We start from the raw sequence: 17,834 nt of genomic DNA on the forward strand, positions 1-17,834 counted from the left end.
ATGACCCAAGTGCTTGATCACCTGCACCCGCATGGGAGACCAGGAGGAAGCACCTGGCTCCTGGCTTTGAATCGGTTCAGTGTGCCAGCCATAGTGGCCATTTGTGGGGTGAACCAACGGAAAAGAAGACCTTTCTCTCTGTCTCTCTCTCTGTCTAACTCTGCCTGTCAAAAAAAAAAAAGAAAGTTAAGAATAGTCTTTGGTTGGTCTGGTGCTGTGGCATTGAAGGTTAAGCCTCCACCTGCAGTGCTGCATCCCTTTTGGATGCTGGTTCAAATCCTGGCTGCTCCACTTTTGATCCATTTCTGCTAAGGCTCCTGGGAAAGCAGCAAAGGATGGCCCAAGTACTTGGACCCCTGCACCCATGTGGGAAACCCAGAAAAAGATCCTGGCTTTGGCCTGTCCCAGTCCTGGCCACTGCAGCCGTTTGGGGAGTGAACCAGAGGATGGAAGATAATTTTTCTCTCTCCTTTCTCCCTTTTCTCTCTCTCCCTCCTTCTCTCTGTATTTCAGCATTTCAAATAAATAAATAAAACTTAAAAAAAAAGAATAGTCTTTGCCAACATGTTGAAAATTGAACTGATCTTGCTGAATAAAGCTGCTAGTCAGTGTTTTTTTCCCAAGCCACATTATCCTTTTAAGATGATAATTAGGAATTTTATCCTCAGTGACAAATGTTTTCCTTGTCTTTCTGCTGCACTGTTTTTTTTTTTTTTTCTAAATTCACACGGAATTTTAAATTGTGTGGGCTGTTAGATAAACTCTGTAATCTGTAGTCTCACTCTACGAAGCCAAGAAGGTTCTGTCCCTCCTAATTTATCCTTCACAGTATTTACTTTGAAGCTATCCTAGGTCTGACCTCCTTTGAGTAAACAAAGCTACTGCATTCAGCATTCCAAAGTCATGGTTATATGTGTTAAAAGAGTGCTTACTGGCATGACATTAGAAATTGTGTTGTCAGATCAAGAGCAGCTACTCAGTCTAAGTAATCTTGGACAGATTTTTCAAATAATTGCTTACTACTCTTAGTTGCCTTAAATTGTATCATCTCATTTTAATATGTAGAATGAATTGGGCCTTAAATTTTATCATTTCATTTTAATACTTAGAATGAATTGGGTGCCTTTTTGTTGTTTGGCACCTCTGCATTTTAGCACATTAGAAAGTAGATTCTTACCCTCCACTTGTTTAAATTTGTACCAATAAAAAATTGGTAGCTCCTCTTCACTCAGCCTTTATTTTTAAGGAATTCAGTTATTAAAGATAGAGATTTGAAAGTATTAAGAGAAATTGTCCAGGGGCCGGCGTCGTGGCTCACTTGGTTAATCCTCCGCCTGCAGCGCCGCCATCCCATACAAGCGCTGGGTTCTAGTCCCGGTTGCTTCTCTTCCAGTCCAGCTCTCTGCTGTGGCCCAGGAGGGCAGTGGAGGATGGCCCAAGTGCTTGGGCGCCTACACCCGCGTTGGAGACCAGGAGGAAATACCTGGTTCCTGGCTTCAGATCAGCATAGCTCCGGCCGTGGCAGCCATTTGTGGGGTGAACCAATGGAAGGAAGACCTTTCTGTTTGTCTGTCTCTCTCACTGTCTAACTCTATCTTTCAAATTAAAAAAAAAAAAAAAAAGAGGAATTGTCCATGTGGAAAGAGGTGCTATGCCATGGTGATCCATTGTTCTCACTTTCAGCTATGAGAAAGCCAGGGAAATTACAAAGTTCTCATTTCAGACATTGAAGAGGTGTGGGAGCAGCAGTGAATCGGAATTCCAAGGGGTGGGAGAGCCTGTCCAATGTAAGCTGACAGTTGCTGAGTATTTGAGTATTTTCTTTCCTGAGGGCATTGCTGATTCTGAACTTTTTTTAAAAAAAGATTTATTTATTTTGAAAGTCAAGAGTTACACAGACAGAGAAGGAGAGGCGGGGGTGGGGGGATCTTCCATCTGCTGGTTCACACCCCAGATGGCCACAACAGGTGGCCAGGAGCTCCAAAGCCAGGAGCCAGGAGCTTCTTCCGGGTCTTCTACGTGGGTGCAGGGTCCCAAGGACTTGGGCCATCTTCCACTGCTTTGCCAGGCCATAGCAGAGAGCTGGATTGGAAGTGGAGCAGCTGGAACTCGAACTGATGCCCATATGGGATGCCGGCACTGCAGGCAGTGGCTTTACCCGCTACACCACAGTGCTGGCCCCAATTGTGTTTTTTGTGGTGGAAGAAGAGGGCTGGTAAGACGTGTAGAAACTTGAGCAAACTGCTAGGCATATGACTAAAACTTCAGTTAGTCAGTTCTTGAATTCTGGGTTGTATGTGGCTGGCCCAAAGAGCAGAGATGAATGAAAGGAGGATTCTGTCTTACTAAAATGACTACTCAGTCCATCAGTCCTATCATAACTCCAACCTAATAGAAGTCCCATTTTGTAAAATATTGAATCATCTGGAGCCTCCTTTGCTCTTTTATAAAAATGTCAAGCATAAAGTAAAAGGCAGACTTGAGTGTTTAATCCCTACAGTCAGGAACAAGACAGGCTTGTCTATGTTCATAATTTCTATTCGGTATCATAACAGAGGTTCAAACCAGTTCAGTAACTCAACAAAACAACTAAAAGAAATACATATTGGAAAAGAAGTCAAATTCTCTTTGGTCACAAATAACCTGGTCATCTACACAAAAAATCTGATGGAACCTACAGGAGGAAGAACTCAATTTAGTACAGCGAGCAAGGCTGCAGGTACAATTAGTATACAAAAATGAATTATAGGGGCCAGCGCTATGGTGCAGTGGGTTAACGCCCTGGCCTACAGCACCGGTATCCCATATGATTCAAGCCCCTCTGCTCCACTTCCAATCCAGCTCCCTGCTATGGCCTGGGAAAGCAGTAGAAGATGACCAGGGTGTGAGACCCAGAAGAAGCTCCTGGCACATGGCTCAGCTCCAGCCATTGTGGCCATTTGGGGAGTGAACCAGTGGGTGGAAGACCTCTCTCTATCTCGATTTTTTTCTGTAACTCTTTCAAATAAATAAAATTAAATCTCTAAAAATATGTGTATAAAGAAAATTTTTTTAAATATTTAAAAATTTTTTAAATGAATTAAATTTCTACATATTAGCAACAATCGATCAGAAATTAAAATTGAAAAACAACCGCTTATAACAGTTTCAAAAATACAGGATACTTAGAGAAAACTCTGACAAAAGATATGCAAGACCTGTGCACTGTAAACTATAAAATAACGCTGAAAAATGAAAAATGACTTAATAAGAGAGATTATGGTGTTCATGAATCAGAAGATTTTAGTATTTTATTAAGATTTTATTTCTCCCTAACTTGATCTGTAGATTCAGTGCAATTCCTTTCAAAATACTAGTGGGATTTTTTGTAGATAATGACAAACTGATCCTAGAATTCTTGTGGAAATGTGAAGCACCTATAAAGGGAAGGACAGAATAGGAGGACTTAAATTAATTCACTTCAAGACCTTCTGCAAAGATACAGTAATTAAGACAAGGGATCAGTGGAACAGAGTATGGATTATAGAGGAGCATGAGGAAATTTTAGGAGATGATAAATATATTCTTTATCTTGAATTGTGATTTCATAGATGTATAAATCTGTTAAAACTGAAATTGTACATTTGTAAGTATGTGCAATTTATTGTATTTTATTTGTACGTCAAAGATAGAAAATAAAAGATAGCAGACTTAATATTTTGGCCATTATCATTTTTTTTTTAAGATTTATTTATTTATTTGAAAGAGTTACACAGAGAGAAGGAGAGACAGAGAAGGTCTTCCATCCTCTGGTTCACTCCCCAAATAGCTGCCAGAGCTGGGCCAATCCAAAGCCAGGAGCTTCTTTCAGGTCTGGTCTCCCACATGGGTACAGGGGCCCCAGGACTTGGGCCATCTTCTACTGCTTTCTCAGGCCACAGCAGAGAGCTGGATCAGAAGTGGAGCAGCTGGATCTCGAACCAGTGCCCATATGGGATGCCAGTGTTACAGGCCAGTGCATTAACTCACTGCACCACAGTGCCATCCCATAGCCATTATCATTGTTAAAGAAAATAGAACTGGCCATAAACAACATAAACAAGTAAGATGAAAACCTTCAGCATACATTTGGAATCTCAGGAATAATCAATGAATATTGGAATATCAAATTAAGAACTCATGGGATGTATTGAAGAGCCAGGTGAACAAAACAGAAGACAAAATTAGCAGAACTCAGAGCAGCTCAAAAGAAAATACCTGAATTGAGCAACCTAGAAACAGATGCAGAAACACTGAGCAGAACTTAAGAGGATACAATTAGCAGGGTTAACATGGTAAGAGGAGTCCCTATAGAACAAAGAACAGGCAGAAAGAATATTTGAAGTGATAGTGGCTTAAAATTTTCAAATTGCACATGCCTCAACTCAGATTCAGAATTCTCAGCAAACCTCAAGTGAGATAAATACAAAGAAAACTGCATCTGAGCTCAAAGAGTCTAAAAGCTGAAAACCTAAACACAGAGGTAATCTTTTAGTAGCAAGAGGAAAAAATGCACAGTATTTCCCAGTGAGCAAGAGTAAAACTTAAGGAAGACTTTTAAACAGAAATTGTGGAAGGTAAACATCATCTGACGGACTTTAAAGTGTTAAAGGATTTAAAAAAAGTGGAATTTGGTAACAAGAGGGTCTAGCATTGTGGGACAGCAGATCAAGCTACCACCTGCATCACCAGCACCCATATTGAGCACTACTTAGAATACCAGCTGCTCTGATTCCAGTCCAGCTCCCTGCTAATGTGCCTGGGAAGGCAGCAGAAGGTGGTCCAAGTACTTAGGCCTGTGCACCTATGTGGGAGACCATCCTCGAGTTCCTGGCTTCTGGCTTCAACCTGGTCTCACACTAGCTTTTGTGGCCATTTGGAGATTGAACCAGCAGATGAAAGATATCTCTCTCTTTGTCTCTCCCTTTATTTCTTTGTCCCTCTGCCTTTCAAATAGATAAGTAAATCATCTCTTTTTTTAAGAAATATTTATTTGAAAGGCAGAGCTATAGAGAGGCAGAGGCAGAAACAGAGAGAAAAGTCTTCCATTTGCCTGTTCATGCCCTAGACAGCCACACTGCCAGAGCTGCGTGGAGCCAAAGCCAAGAGACAGGAGCTTCCTCTGGGTCTCCTGTGCTGGTGCAGGGCCCCAGGACTTGGGCCATCTTCCTCTGCCCTCCCAGGCCACAGCAGAGGGCTGGAGCAGAAGTGGAGAAGCCGGGACTTGAACCGGAGCTTAAATGGGATGCCAGCACTGCAGGCAGCAGCTCTATCTGATACGCCACAGTGCCAGCCCCGAAAAGTAAATCTTAAAGCTGCTTTCCATAACTAGCAAAGTTATCTTTGAAAAATGAAGGTGAAACATCTTAGTTTTCAGACAGACCAAAACTGAAGAAATTCCTGTTCCATATGCTTGTCCAAAAGAAACAACAAAAAAGGTCTTCAGGTAAAAGACAGATTATCTCAGATAAAAACATGGGAAAACAAAGGGAACAGAGAGAACACTGCATATGGTAAATATGTAGCTAAATATAAAATAGTTATGGCTGTCTAAAATAGCAGAAGTATCTTGAGAAGTTTATGAGATATAAAGGTAAAATATATGAGAACAGCACAAAAAGGAGATTGGAATATATGGAATGAGACTGTTAGAGGGTTCTTGCACCTTTCAGGAAGTAATGTCAATACTAATTTAAGATAAAACATCAGAGGCATGTATTGCAGTCTCTAGAAAAACCACTAAAAATTTTTAGAAGACTGTATGAAGAGCCAGTGAAGACCAAATGAAAGGAATGGAAGAGTGAATACTCAACTAAAATGATGGCAAAAAGGGGAGGAAAAACAACAAGCATGGGACAATGGGACAAATGGGAAGTAGATTGACAGCTAAAATCTAGATACATGCGTTATCATGTTAAGTGTAAGTGGACTAAACAATTGAGTTAAAAACAAGGTTGTATCAGACTGGAGAAAAATATAAGAGTCAACTTTATGCTCTTCATGAGACAATTTTTGTTGTTGTTGTTTGTTTTAATTTTATTTGAAAGGGAGAGGGACAGAGAGTGAGTCTAGACAGAGACAGATCTTAAATCTGCTAGTTCATTCCCCAAACACCTGCATCATTCAGGCCTGGGCCAGGCTGAAACCAGGAGCCTGGAACTCTATCCAAGTCTCCCATTTGGGGGGGCAGTTTATTTGAGCTGCCATCTACTGCCTCCTAGTGTGTGTGTCAGCAGGAAGCTAGACTGGAAGTGGAGAAGCTGGAACTAGAACCAGGCACTCCAGGATGGGATGTGGGTATCCCTCGGCAAAGTCACTGTGTCAGCCACCTGCCCCTACAAGACACTTTAAATGTTAATATGATGACAGAGAAAGAGCCTAAGTAAAACTAGCAAAAGACACCATGCAAATATTAACCAAAAGAAAGCTGGTAAAGCTGTATTAATAACAAACAAGAATTTATGCAGGAAGTATTAGGAAAAAACAAAGAGGCATTTCATGTTGATAAATTTTACTTTACAAATAACATGTAGGTGTCTAATAGCACAGTATCAAAATACATTCAAGGCAAAGTAGGATTGACAGTTATAGTTGGAAATTTTAATAGAATTTTTTCAATGACCAATGGAACAATCATGCAAGTCAATAATGCTATAGAAAATTTAAATTATACAATTAACCAAACTACCACAGAATATGGATTGTTTTTGAAATGTATGTGGAACTTTTGCCAAAATAGATCTTCTTCCTAGTCATAGCATGTCAAGAAATTTCAAAAGATTGAAGTCATAACTAATGCAGAGTAAAATAAAATAGAAATAACAGAAAGATAAACCCAGATGTTAGTTAGGAAGCACAATTCTAAATAAAAAGAACTGAGAACTAGAAAGGTATTTTGAACCAAACAGTAAAAATAAAACATATCAAAAAACTTTCAAGATACAGCCATAGGATTTCTCAGAAAGTAATTTATTGCTCTGAGTACCTGTGGTAGTGGAAAAGGAAGGCTGCACATGAATGGTCTATATAAGTTTTATCTCTGGATGCTAGAAAAAGAAAGGCAATTACAAACTGCAGTAGGAGGATATAATGAAGATAGAAGAATGGGAATTGCATACTAGAAAGCCAGTATACAAAAGAAGTGAAACAGTAGCTAGTCTGAGGGGAACCATGCATAATGGCCACCTGATTAGTGACAGATGCTACTGCAGGCCTGTGAGAAAGGGGTGATCTTGTGAATAGCCCTGGGTTCAAACCACTGGGTGTTCATTGGGAAAAATAAATAAAAGCAAATAAACGTTGACTGCCTACCTGAAATGTCCAAAAAATATTTAAAAATTGATCTGAGACCTAAAGGTAAAATGTAAAATAATAAAGCTTCCAGAAGAGAGTTTCTTCATGAAAATTTTAACAGGACATAAAAAGCAATAACCTACTCAAGAAAAAAGATTGATAACTTATACTTTATTAAAATTCTCTTCATCAGAAAGAACACTAAGAGTCTGAAGAAAAGCTATAGACTAGGGAAAATATTTGCAATACATAATAAAGGAGGCTTTTAAAGAATAGTAAGTAATAAGATAGACGGCATACTTTAAAAGGATCAAAAGACTTAAACATGAACTTCATAAATTAAAATGTCCAACTGATGAATAAGCACATGAAAAAGTACTCAGAATCATTAGTCATCCGAAAAATACAAATAGATACCACAGTAAGTTACTATTACACGTCTGTTAGAATGACTGAAACACAAGACTGGCAGTTCAGTGCTGTTGAAGATGTGGCATTAGAACTCATACATTGCCGATGGCAGTATTATTTCATAGAACTAATTTAAAAACCTGTCTGTCAATGTCTGCTAAAGTACTTTCACTCTTTGGCACAAACCCAAGAAAAATGGGTGCTTGTGTCCTCAAAGAGATACTCCACATATGTTTAGCTGCTACAGTAGTGAAAAAAAAATAGCCAAATGTTCACTTGTTAGCAACAGAATTTTTTAAATAGTGGATTGAAAATATTGGAAGCAGTGTGTCTGTTACATAAAACTGGTTGGTGCTGTTTTTTGTTTTTTACTTTGTGTACCTGTATATCTGAATTTCATTAATTGTTTTTTGTTTGTTTTACTGTTCCACTGGACCTGTATTTGTAAAGAAATATTTTTTGAGGTATTTTTGTGTTTCAATACATTTATGTCATTATTTAGCCATTGTAAACCTCTTCAATTTGACCCTGTGTCTGCCAGCATAACCACTAGATGTCACTGTAATTCAAGTAATTAAAAAAAAAAAATTACCTCAGTCTTTTAGAATGTTTACAACTGTCAGAGTTATAGGAAAACTGATATAAATCCCTTATTTTGAATTAACAGTAATGGTAAGAAAAAGTTTTCAATTTGATTTTCATGCTAAAACGAAAGGCACTTTTTTTTTTTTTAAGATTATTATTACTTTTTTGAGAGGTAGAATTACAGACAGAGAGAGGGAGAGACAGAGAAAAAGGTCTTCCATCTCCTGGTTCACTCCCGGAATGGCTGCAGTGGCCAGAGCTGGGCCGATCCAAAGCCAGGAGCCAGGAACTTCTGGGTCTCCCACATGGGTACAAGAGCCCAAGCACTTGGGTCATCTTCCACTGCTTTTCCAGGCCATAGCAGACAATTGGATCAAAAGAGGAGAAGCCAGGACATGAACTGGCACCCATAAGGGATGCTGGCGCTGCAGTCAGAGGCGTAACCTACTTATGGCACAGTGCTGGCCCATGAAAAGCACTGTTAACATAGGTGTAGATCACTTTCATTATAAAATACTTTTGAGTGGGGTAGATACCACTTCCAGTCACTACATAATTGTTTTCTTTGGTTTACATAACTGCAAGCCTATTTATTTGCTTGTATTGCAAAGAATTTAATCTTTCTGTGTACTTTGTTTTTTTGTTCCTTATCACCTCGTTCTCTTGAAGGTTCAGCCTGGAGAGGGCAATAAAGCTGCCTTCAATGATATGCGAGCCCTGTCCGGAGGCGAGCGGTCTTTCTCCACTGTGTGCTTCATTCTTTCCTTGTGGTCCATTGCTGAATCCCCTTTCAGATGCCTGGATGAGTTTGATGTCTACATGGTATTGTTAAAATTTAAATTGTCCAATTTTTGTTTGTTTGTTTGTGTGAAACATATTTCAAAAGAAGCAAAATTTTCTTTAGTTTTACCATTGGCAGCAAAGGCCCTTCCCTGGCATTTGAGTCTGTGATTAGTGGTGGAGAAGGGAATGTAGGTTCCTCCTTGCTGTCATCCAGTCCTCTGGAGACCCTCTCTCTCCTGGATTTTATATCTTCTCTGCCATCATGGATAACAGTACTTCCTTTAGCTTCTTTCCTAGCTTATTTTTGTTCAGAGAGCTTTCTCATTTTCACACAGTACGCCACCTTTGCTTTGACCAACTCTAACTGCTGTTAGCTCTTTCTTCCTTTACATCCACACTTTTTACAAGCATGTTTGACTTTGAGGTTAAAACCTAGAATTTGAGACCTACCTCTGCCACCGGTTACCCAATGCCTTTAGGCAGGCTATTTATCCTTTTGGGCTCTCAGTTTCTATAAGACAGGATAACTAACACATCCTGCTTCACAGCGTTGTAGTGAGGTCAAGCAAAGTCTTGCATGTAATGCAGTTACTATGCTGCAGGCACTTGCTGAGTTTTCATGAACTAGTAATTCATTATTCTCTTCCTGTCTTTGTGTCTCACATCCATTATAATCTGAGTTTAGACTGCTCTGATCCAGCAAAACTTGTTTAGCAAAAGTCATAAATGAGCTTTGAATCTTCCTTTATTTCTTTGAAGTATTTTGTACCACAGGCTTATCTCCCCTTTTCTGGTATTACCATGTTCTAGTCCTGTGCTCAGTCCTCCAAGCTGCCTCCCTTAAGTGATTGAGGGCTTCATTGACTTGTTATGCTGTGGCTGTTACTCCTGGATACCTCCTATCCTCCCTATCCCCTATATGCATGTAGTAGTCCCCAAACCTCTGCCTGCAAGTGAACACCCACCAAAATGGAAGCATCTCATCCTTACATTTCTTCTGTACTCTAAATCCAGGTGCCCTCTACCTGTCAGACTTGACCTGGTAAACAGCCAACATCTTAAACTCAGTGTGCCTGAAAGTCACTGTACCTTTCTTTCCAAGCCTCTTTTTCCTGAGTTCTGTCCCTGGATTAATGGCAGGTGTTATTAAAGCCCCAATCACTAACTGTGCTATATCTTTGAATCTTCCCACGTTGTTACTTACACACTAAATATGACCTCTCTCTGCTCTTCTTTTAAGTCTTTCTGTGGTCTCTACTGTTTTCTCCCACTCTTCTCACTACTTCTCACTTCTTGGCTTACTATAACCCCCTGTTGTTAAAACTGCTGATTTTAATATTTGTAAAATTGATTACCCTTCAATGATTGACTATTATATATAAAATTAAAATTTCATTCTCCAGCATGAATCTGAAGCTTTTCATGATAATAGTATCTGTGGACTCTTTAGCTATGCTGAGCTATTTGTAGTTTTCCAAACATGATGCCCCTGCCAAGTGTGCTCTGTTTCATTGTGTATCAAACTCAGCTAATCTTTCAAGCCTTGACTCAAATGTCTTCTTTCTGCAGCCTTCTACATCCAACTGCAGAGCCCTGCCAGGCAGGATTAGGAACTTCTCAGAGTTTCCTTGGCACTGCCTTACATCAGCTCCAGATGTTATATTATCTTTGCGTTCTGAAATACATTATTATATATTATTTTATTGTTGCAGTCACCTGCTTTCATGTCTGGCTGTCCTACCATATTATAGCCCTTTTGAGGTATCAACCATGTCTTAATTATATTTATGGCATCTTCATGCCTAACCATACTGAACTTTTAGAAAATGCTATTCACAAGTGAGAGTTTAAGCTTGTGAATTTTGTGTAGTCTTCACTATCGAATTTTTCCTAATATCATGGTGAGAGATGGGTTAAAAACTCCTCTGAGATACAAATCAGAAAAGATGATTATTCTTGCCATGAAGTGTTTTTGTCCAAAATGGCATCATGGAGTCATTTCACCTATCTTGTAGGTCAGATTTATTTCTTACAGTTTCTTTTTCTTTCTGAAACTTTTAGATTCCAAAATTAGATTCATTTTGTAGCATTTAGTTGTATCATTAGAATCCAATTTTTTGAGGGAAGGGCCATAATATAAATACTTCTGACTACAGAAATTATGTGGAATATTTATAAATGTTTCTTCAATCATTTTCCTCTAATAATTTTGATATTGTCTTTTCTTTCACTATATGCATTTCTTGATGTCATAGATAAGGGTATTAGATGAGCCCCAGATGAAAATTTTGGAGTAGATATCAGCCATCAAAATGCTGCTTTTATAGAAATGTGACTGACACAATTCTGACTTTCTCCTTTGTTCTTCAGGATATGGTTAATAGGAGAATTGCAATGGACATGATACTTAAGATGGCAGATTCCCAGCGTTTTAGACAATTTATCTTGCTTACACCTCAAAGCATGAGGTAACTTTTAATAACTTTCTGTTAATATATAAATACATATGTATATAAAGGGAAAGAAATATTTTATAATCTTCATTTGTAAAATGCACATGCATAAATGATCATTGAAAAGAAAAATTAGTGTCTGTTAGATCTGGAGATTTAAGATGACTTTTGTTACATATATTTAAAATCTTGTTTGTGTTATCTTTTTATAGCTGAAATAAGTGAATGGAATATGATGATTGGCTTGTTTTTGTTTTTTTTTCTTTCTTTTTTTTATTTATTTTATTTGAAAGGGAAAAGAGATATCTCCTATCCTTTGATTCACTCCCCAAATGCCTACCACAGCCAGGGCTAGGCCAGGCTGAATCAAGGAACTAGGCCAGGCCGAATCCAGGAATCTTGATCTCCCATGTGGGTGATAGGGACCCAAATACTTGAACCATCATCTGCATCTTCTAAGGTGTGCATTAGCAAAAAGCTCATTCAGAAGCAGAGAAACTGATAACTTGAACCAGGCACTCTGAAAAGGGATGTGGGCATCGCAAGTCACAACTCAAGCCACTGTGTGAAACACCTACTCCAACTTGTTGCTGTTTCTATTTTGAATTTGCTCGTTTGTGGTTATCATGGCCATCTTATGTAATTTTAGTAATTCTCTTTAGACTAAAGAAATAATTCAGGATATCTCTAGTCTTGGCGACATACAAATACCAATACTTCTGAATGAAGAACTTTCTTCTCTTCTGCCAGTCAACATTTATTGGTTACTTTCATGTTTTAGGCGCTGTGTCACTATGTCTAAAAGAGTGATGTGATCTTTTAGAGATTTAAATTTGTGATTGGGAATTGTCAGGTAACTCCTTCTGGGCTAGATAAGAACAGGAGTTAAAAATGATCAATATATAAATGTCCTTTATTTTGTTTTTCCTCCAGACTAAAAACCTATGGGCTCTAGCAAGATTTTTTTCTTTTAAGTGAAAGTAAATTAATTCCTTGTTGCAAGTTATATCTCCCTTAGAACTCTAGATAGTAGTAAGACAGATCGCAAGGGCTGGCATTGTGGAATAGTGGGTAAAAGCTACCACCTGCAATGCCAGCAACCTATATGAGCTCTGGTTCCAGTCCTGGCTGCTCCACTTCCTATCCAGTTCTCTGCTAAATGTGTGTGGGAAAGCAGTGGAGGAGGGCCCAAGTGTTTGGACCCCGGCACCCGAATAGGAGACCTGGAAAAAACTCCTGGGTCTTAGCTTCGGGCTCGCCCCGCTCTGGCTGTTGCAGCCATTTGTGAAGTGAACCAGCAGATAGAAAACCTCTTTCTCTGATTCTCCCCCTCTCTCTAACTGCCTGTCAAATCAATAAATCTTTAAAAAAAAAATAAAGTCCTGTTATTAGAGGGTAACAGTCATGTAGATTTATATTTTCTTGTGGTAGTGTTAGAACTTTTTGTAATGGGTAAGAATTTTCATAGACATATGAATTCTTAATTTTGCTTCTTTTAGCTCACTTCCTTCAAGTAAACTGATTAGAATTCTTCGGATGTCTGACCCAGAAAGAGGACAGACTACGTTGCCATTCCGACCTGTGACTCAAGGGGAAGAAGATGACCAAAGTTGATATGGAACTTGACATTTCTTGTCTTCATGTTGAAAGATTTGTAAAGGGAAGAAAATTCTGGACTATGACATAATAAAATGAGACTGGAATAAAAGAAACTCCTTTATATCTCTGTCTACAATAAAATGTCTAAACAAGCCTAGAAGTGCAAGTACAACCAGCAATTTTAAATTACTATTACTTTCCTTTGAGAAATCAATTTCATAGTACCGTTTTTCAATCTTTTTAAGTTTTTTTTCTTACCATCTACTTTTATAGATTCTTTTTCAGAAGTAAAATTTTGTACATATGCACATGTACATATCTGTTCGGTTTGGGTTCATTTATATAGTATTTTGTAAGAATTAAAATAAAAGTTTAAGCACCTGATTATGTATAGTTTTGCTTTTCCAAAGTATTTTATGGTATTACTATCAAATGCAGGTGAGAGAGGAATTTCTCCTTGCAGAGGGTGGGGTATAAGGGCAGGCTGTGGACAAGGATGGGCTTACCACAGACTTTGGTTTTTATTAGTTACATCAGATCTATGCAGGGCTGTACATTCTTGTCTAAAATCCTGCCCTCCAGGCAATTTTTAACTCCAGAGATGCAACTATATATGTAACTTCTAATTTTTTTACTTCATCAAGTTGAAGATGCTGCATATCCATTTACAAGACATTTTACAAAGCACTGAGCCACTGCCAGCTCTTACATGATGCTTTTTTTCTCAGTCCTTGAACTGTCCTTCCCCCAACTAAGCACCTGTAACTGTGTCAAAACTTGATAATGACGTGGTTTTTCACCCTACCTGGGAACACTTGCCTGGCTTACGTAATTGCTCAGTGTGCAATGCAGGAGCTTTCAGGTTCAGATGTATCCGAGAGGGAAGATGGGCCAGAAGCACCAGGCAGCCCAAACTGAGAGAAGCGCTGGGAAAATCGGGAGTGGACAGTGGCTTCTTGCAGAACTGGTGGGAGTAGCTGGTGGTTAAAATAGCCCAGGGCCAAGCTGTTGGTGAGCTGACATCAGTTACAGAACATACTGACCTTGGTGATATTACAAAGTGTGCTGCTTAAATGATCACATAGAATATATTGTAAAAAAAAAAAAAATCATCTGTGAGATTTTTTTTTAAAAGAAAATGACTAGGATTGCTGCCTGATTAGCTGAACTTTTTAAACACATTGGATATCAACAGGAAGCATTACTTATATTATTTCAGTAAGTATTAAAATATTTATGAAATTGAAGAAAATATTTTAAGAACAGTATTTTACAAGCAGAGACACTTCTGCAGTTGGGAAAACTGGATTTTTTTTTTTTTTGATGAAAGAGTGAGTCCAATTTAGTCTTAAATTGCCAAATAAGAAGTCCAAAATTTGTGCTTTCTACTCTAAGAATTTACAGAAAAAAGAAAATGTATGGTGAATGTTTTAAGTATTCCCCACTGACCACACAAAGTCTGATTCTTAAGTTATATTTATAACTGACTTGTATCATTTAACATACATGTACTTTTTCAAATTTAAAATGGAAGTAGAATATGCCAAATGCATAAACTTATTAGCTAAAGAATTTCAGTGTCTGAGTTTTTATGATAGTTCTGAATGTTTTGCTTCTTAATACACAATGGGAAATTTAATCTTTGATTAAAGAGTTGAAGAATATTCACTGCTTTGGTCTTAGAGCCATCATAAGTGATTCATTTACTGTTCTAAATTCTAGTAATAGTAATTAGAAAAATAGAAATTGTCCTTTTAAAATGTGTAACTTCCAAAAATAAAATTTTAATTTATATGTATTAAGATTATGCTTTTGTGAATTGGGTAAGATAGTGTTAATTAACTATGTCTAGCCTCCCTAGGAGTGGTGACTTAAATGCATCACAAAGGCTACTTTCAAACCTAGTTATCCCTGCAGCTATGACTGAAGTAACTGGGAAACAGGCTTGAATCCTAAGTTTTCCCTTCTCAAATCTGGATGGAAATGATTAAAATCAATCTCGGAATGACAAAAACCAAAGTAAAGCAAACCAAGTAAAGAAAGGTATGAATACTATATACTTTCTCAAATTGATAACAAAAGATTCAGGTATTATCTTAAATATTCTCCAAAATTTTATTTCTCCCTTTTATCTCCTAGTACCTTTTTTTAATGTCTTCAAAATGTCTGTGCTGTTTATGTATGGAGATCAAAATGCTTAAATTCTTTGTCAGAAACTGTCAGCTGGGATTCAGGATCAGAAATGCTGACTGTGATGTAAACAAGAAATCAGAATGATGAAAATTTCTGAGTGCATGTTAGATGCAGGGAGGATGATAGTGTCCCTGATGCCATGAGGCAGTAAGATTAGATTCATGGCTTACACATTCACAAAGATGCCTTCTGCTTTGACCATGCAGGTTTTCAGGACATTGGTTTGAAACTTTTAACCACCCTAAAAGTTTAAACCATTACTGATGTTTTGTAATTTGAACTAAAAGTCCTCGGGCTTGAAGAATTATCAAAACATTGCATGCATAAGGACAGGATTGGTAAAGGAATAATATAGATTTAAATATTGTTTCTTTGAGTCAGCACATGGCATTTTCTTTAATTCTCAGTAATATTGATAATTGAATGTTTAGTCTTGCAATGAGCATCTGGGTAGAATTCCCAGCAACAGAAGTGACTTGAGTCTATGCTCTAATAGCAAGCTTAAGAAGGCTTTTGCTGTGTAGTTTTTCTCCAGTTAAGAATATAGATATTAAGCAATTCAAAAGTATTAAGTTCGTGTCATGTGCTAGGGTCTGTTTTATACTACAGTGAGTGATATTGAAGCTGCTGTTGGGGAGCTTAAAATTAGTTAGATATAAGGCCCTGTATCATTTCAGATCATGGTAGTTCCTGTGAATAATAAAGCAGACTAAGGATTAGAGGAGACTGGAGAGGAGTGGTATTTTAGGGGAAGTGTTCAAGGAAGACTTGGAAAAAGTATTTGAGCAGAGGTCTGAAATGGCAGGCTTTGGGAACATATATAGGGCAGTAATTCCAGGCATTGGAAGTTGGTGCACAGTTGCTGTGGTGAGAAAGAACTTCGTGCATAGGAATCCTAAGGCCAGTCTGTAGAGCTTTGTGAACACAGGTTCAGAAGTAGTAAGAAACAAGATCATGTGAGATCTAAACCAGGTGTTTTAGACCTGTCAGACAAGCATTTTAAGAGAATCACACCTGCTGTGTGAGTAGATTAGAGTGAGGCAAAAAATACAGTGAGCGATTGAGACTTGCAGTGGTCCAGCTAAGAGATCTCAGTGATTTGGACTAAGGTGGTGGAGACAGAAGCATGCAGATTTGGAGTAGAGTCAGCAGGACTTACGATCAGAGTACTGGAGTTTGAGAGGAATCATGGATTACTGCCTTGGGGCCTGGAGCCTAAGTAAGTGGATGCGGAATAAAGCTATCTACAGAGATAGCGAAGATGCAGAGTGGAGGGCAGTGCAGGGGCAGCTGACTGAGAATGTGATAGTCAATATTTACTCAAACATTAGTTACTTGAGATAGCAGTTTAGTTGCTCATGTGCTTGATCAGTGTTAAGAACTTGGAAAACAGTAACATGGCCTAGCAATCTGGAAATCAGCAAAATGCTGGGGAAAATCCATACTGTTGAAAAGCTTAGTTTATGAGAAAGGAGCTGAGGAAGCCGGGTGTCAGTCTACTTAGAAGTTTTGGTTGACTCTCAGTGCCTTGCTGGACTTCACTGTAAACCTCTCTGAAGACATCTGAGCCCAGGCTTTACTTCTTGGTTTCGGGCTATGGAAAGTGAAGCATCTAAGAAAGGAGTTTGTATTCATCCAGATACAGATCCTGAATGAATTACAGAAAGAATGAAGCCTTAGAGCAAGCTGATTTTCCTCTCGTGTAAAGTTTGGAGTTCAATAAATAGAGAGGGAATATGTAAACTTAGGACTCACAAATGCAGAAAGAGTTGACGCTAGAAAATAAAGATACTTAGGGACATTCTCCCTTTAGAGGGATTAAATAGCTAATCAGTACAGTAATTAAGATGGCCCCTGCATGTGAACAATAGCCATTAGAACCTAGGGCCGCTTGAGTGAGAGGATGCCTGTAGTTAGTCCTTCAGACAGGAACCGCTGGCTGTTGGAGATACAGAGGCTGGCGAGGAGCCCTGTGGCAGCCTGTATGTTTAGATGGCACTCAGTTGCACTGTTGGGTTAAACATACACCTCAGTTCATGGCTCACCTTCAGCATTGGCCCATGTAATACTTTTTTTTTTCTTTTTAAGATTTTATTTATTTATTTGACAGGTAGAGTTACAGACAGTGAGAGGGAGAGACAGGGAGAAAGGTCTTCCTTCCATTGGTTCACTCACCCAGTGACCGCAACTGCCGGAGCTATGCCGATCTGAAGCCAGGAGCCAGGTGCTTCTTCCTGGTCTCCCATGCAGGTGCAGGGGCCCAAGCACATGGGCCATCCTCCACTGCCTTCCCAGGCCACAGCAGAGAGCTGGACTGGAAGAGGAGCAGCCCGGGACTAGAACCCAGCGCCCACGTGGGATGCAGGCGCCACAGGCGGAGGATTAACCTAGTGTGCCATGGCACCAGCCCCCATATAATACTTTGAAATTTTTGTTTTGTTTTGTTTCTCCAAAATTTTATTTTAATTTAAATTACAAGGCCAGCCAGGTAGTCTAAGA

At 38.7% G+C, this 17,834-nt stretch overlaps 1 protein-coding gene across 7 annotated transcripts in view; it reads left to right on the forward strand.

Moving 5' to 3' along the window:
* SMC6 (structural maintenance of chromosomes 6) overlaps window positions 1–13,526 on the forward strand; it is a 99,869-nt gene extending 86,343 nt beyond the window's left edge. For all 7 annotated transcript variants that reach the window (XM_051840235.2, XM_051840197.2, XM_070069745.1 and 4 more), the window contains 3 exons: window positions 8,977–9,129; window positions 11,461–11,558; window positions 13,043–13,526. In XM_051840235.2, coding sequence (XP_051696195.1) covers window positions 8,977–9,129; window positions 11,461–11,558; window positions 13,043–13,157 — 366 coding nt within the window. In that variant the 3' untranslated portion in view covers window positions 13,158–13,526. The remainder of the gene's footprint in view (window positions 1–8,976; window positions 9,130–11,460; window positions 11,559–13,042) is intronic.
* Window positions 13,527–17,834: the final 4,308 nt, after the last annotated feature.

The sequence above is a fragment of the Oryctolagus cuniculus genome, chromosome 2 (assembly GCF_964237555.1).
Source record: "Oryctolagus cuniculus chromosome 2, mOryCun1.1, whole genome shotgun sequence".
NCBI classification, from domain to species: Eukaryota; Metazoa; Chordata; class Mammalia; order Lagomorpha; family Leporidae; genus Oryctolagus; species Oryctolagus cuniculus.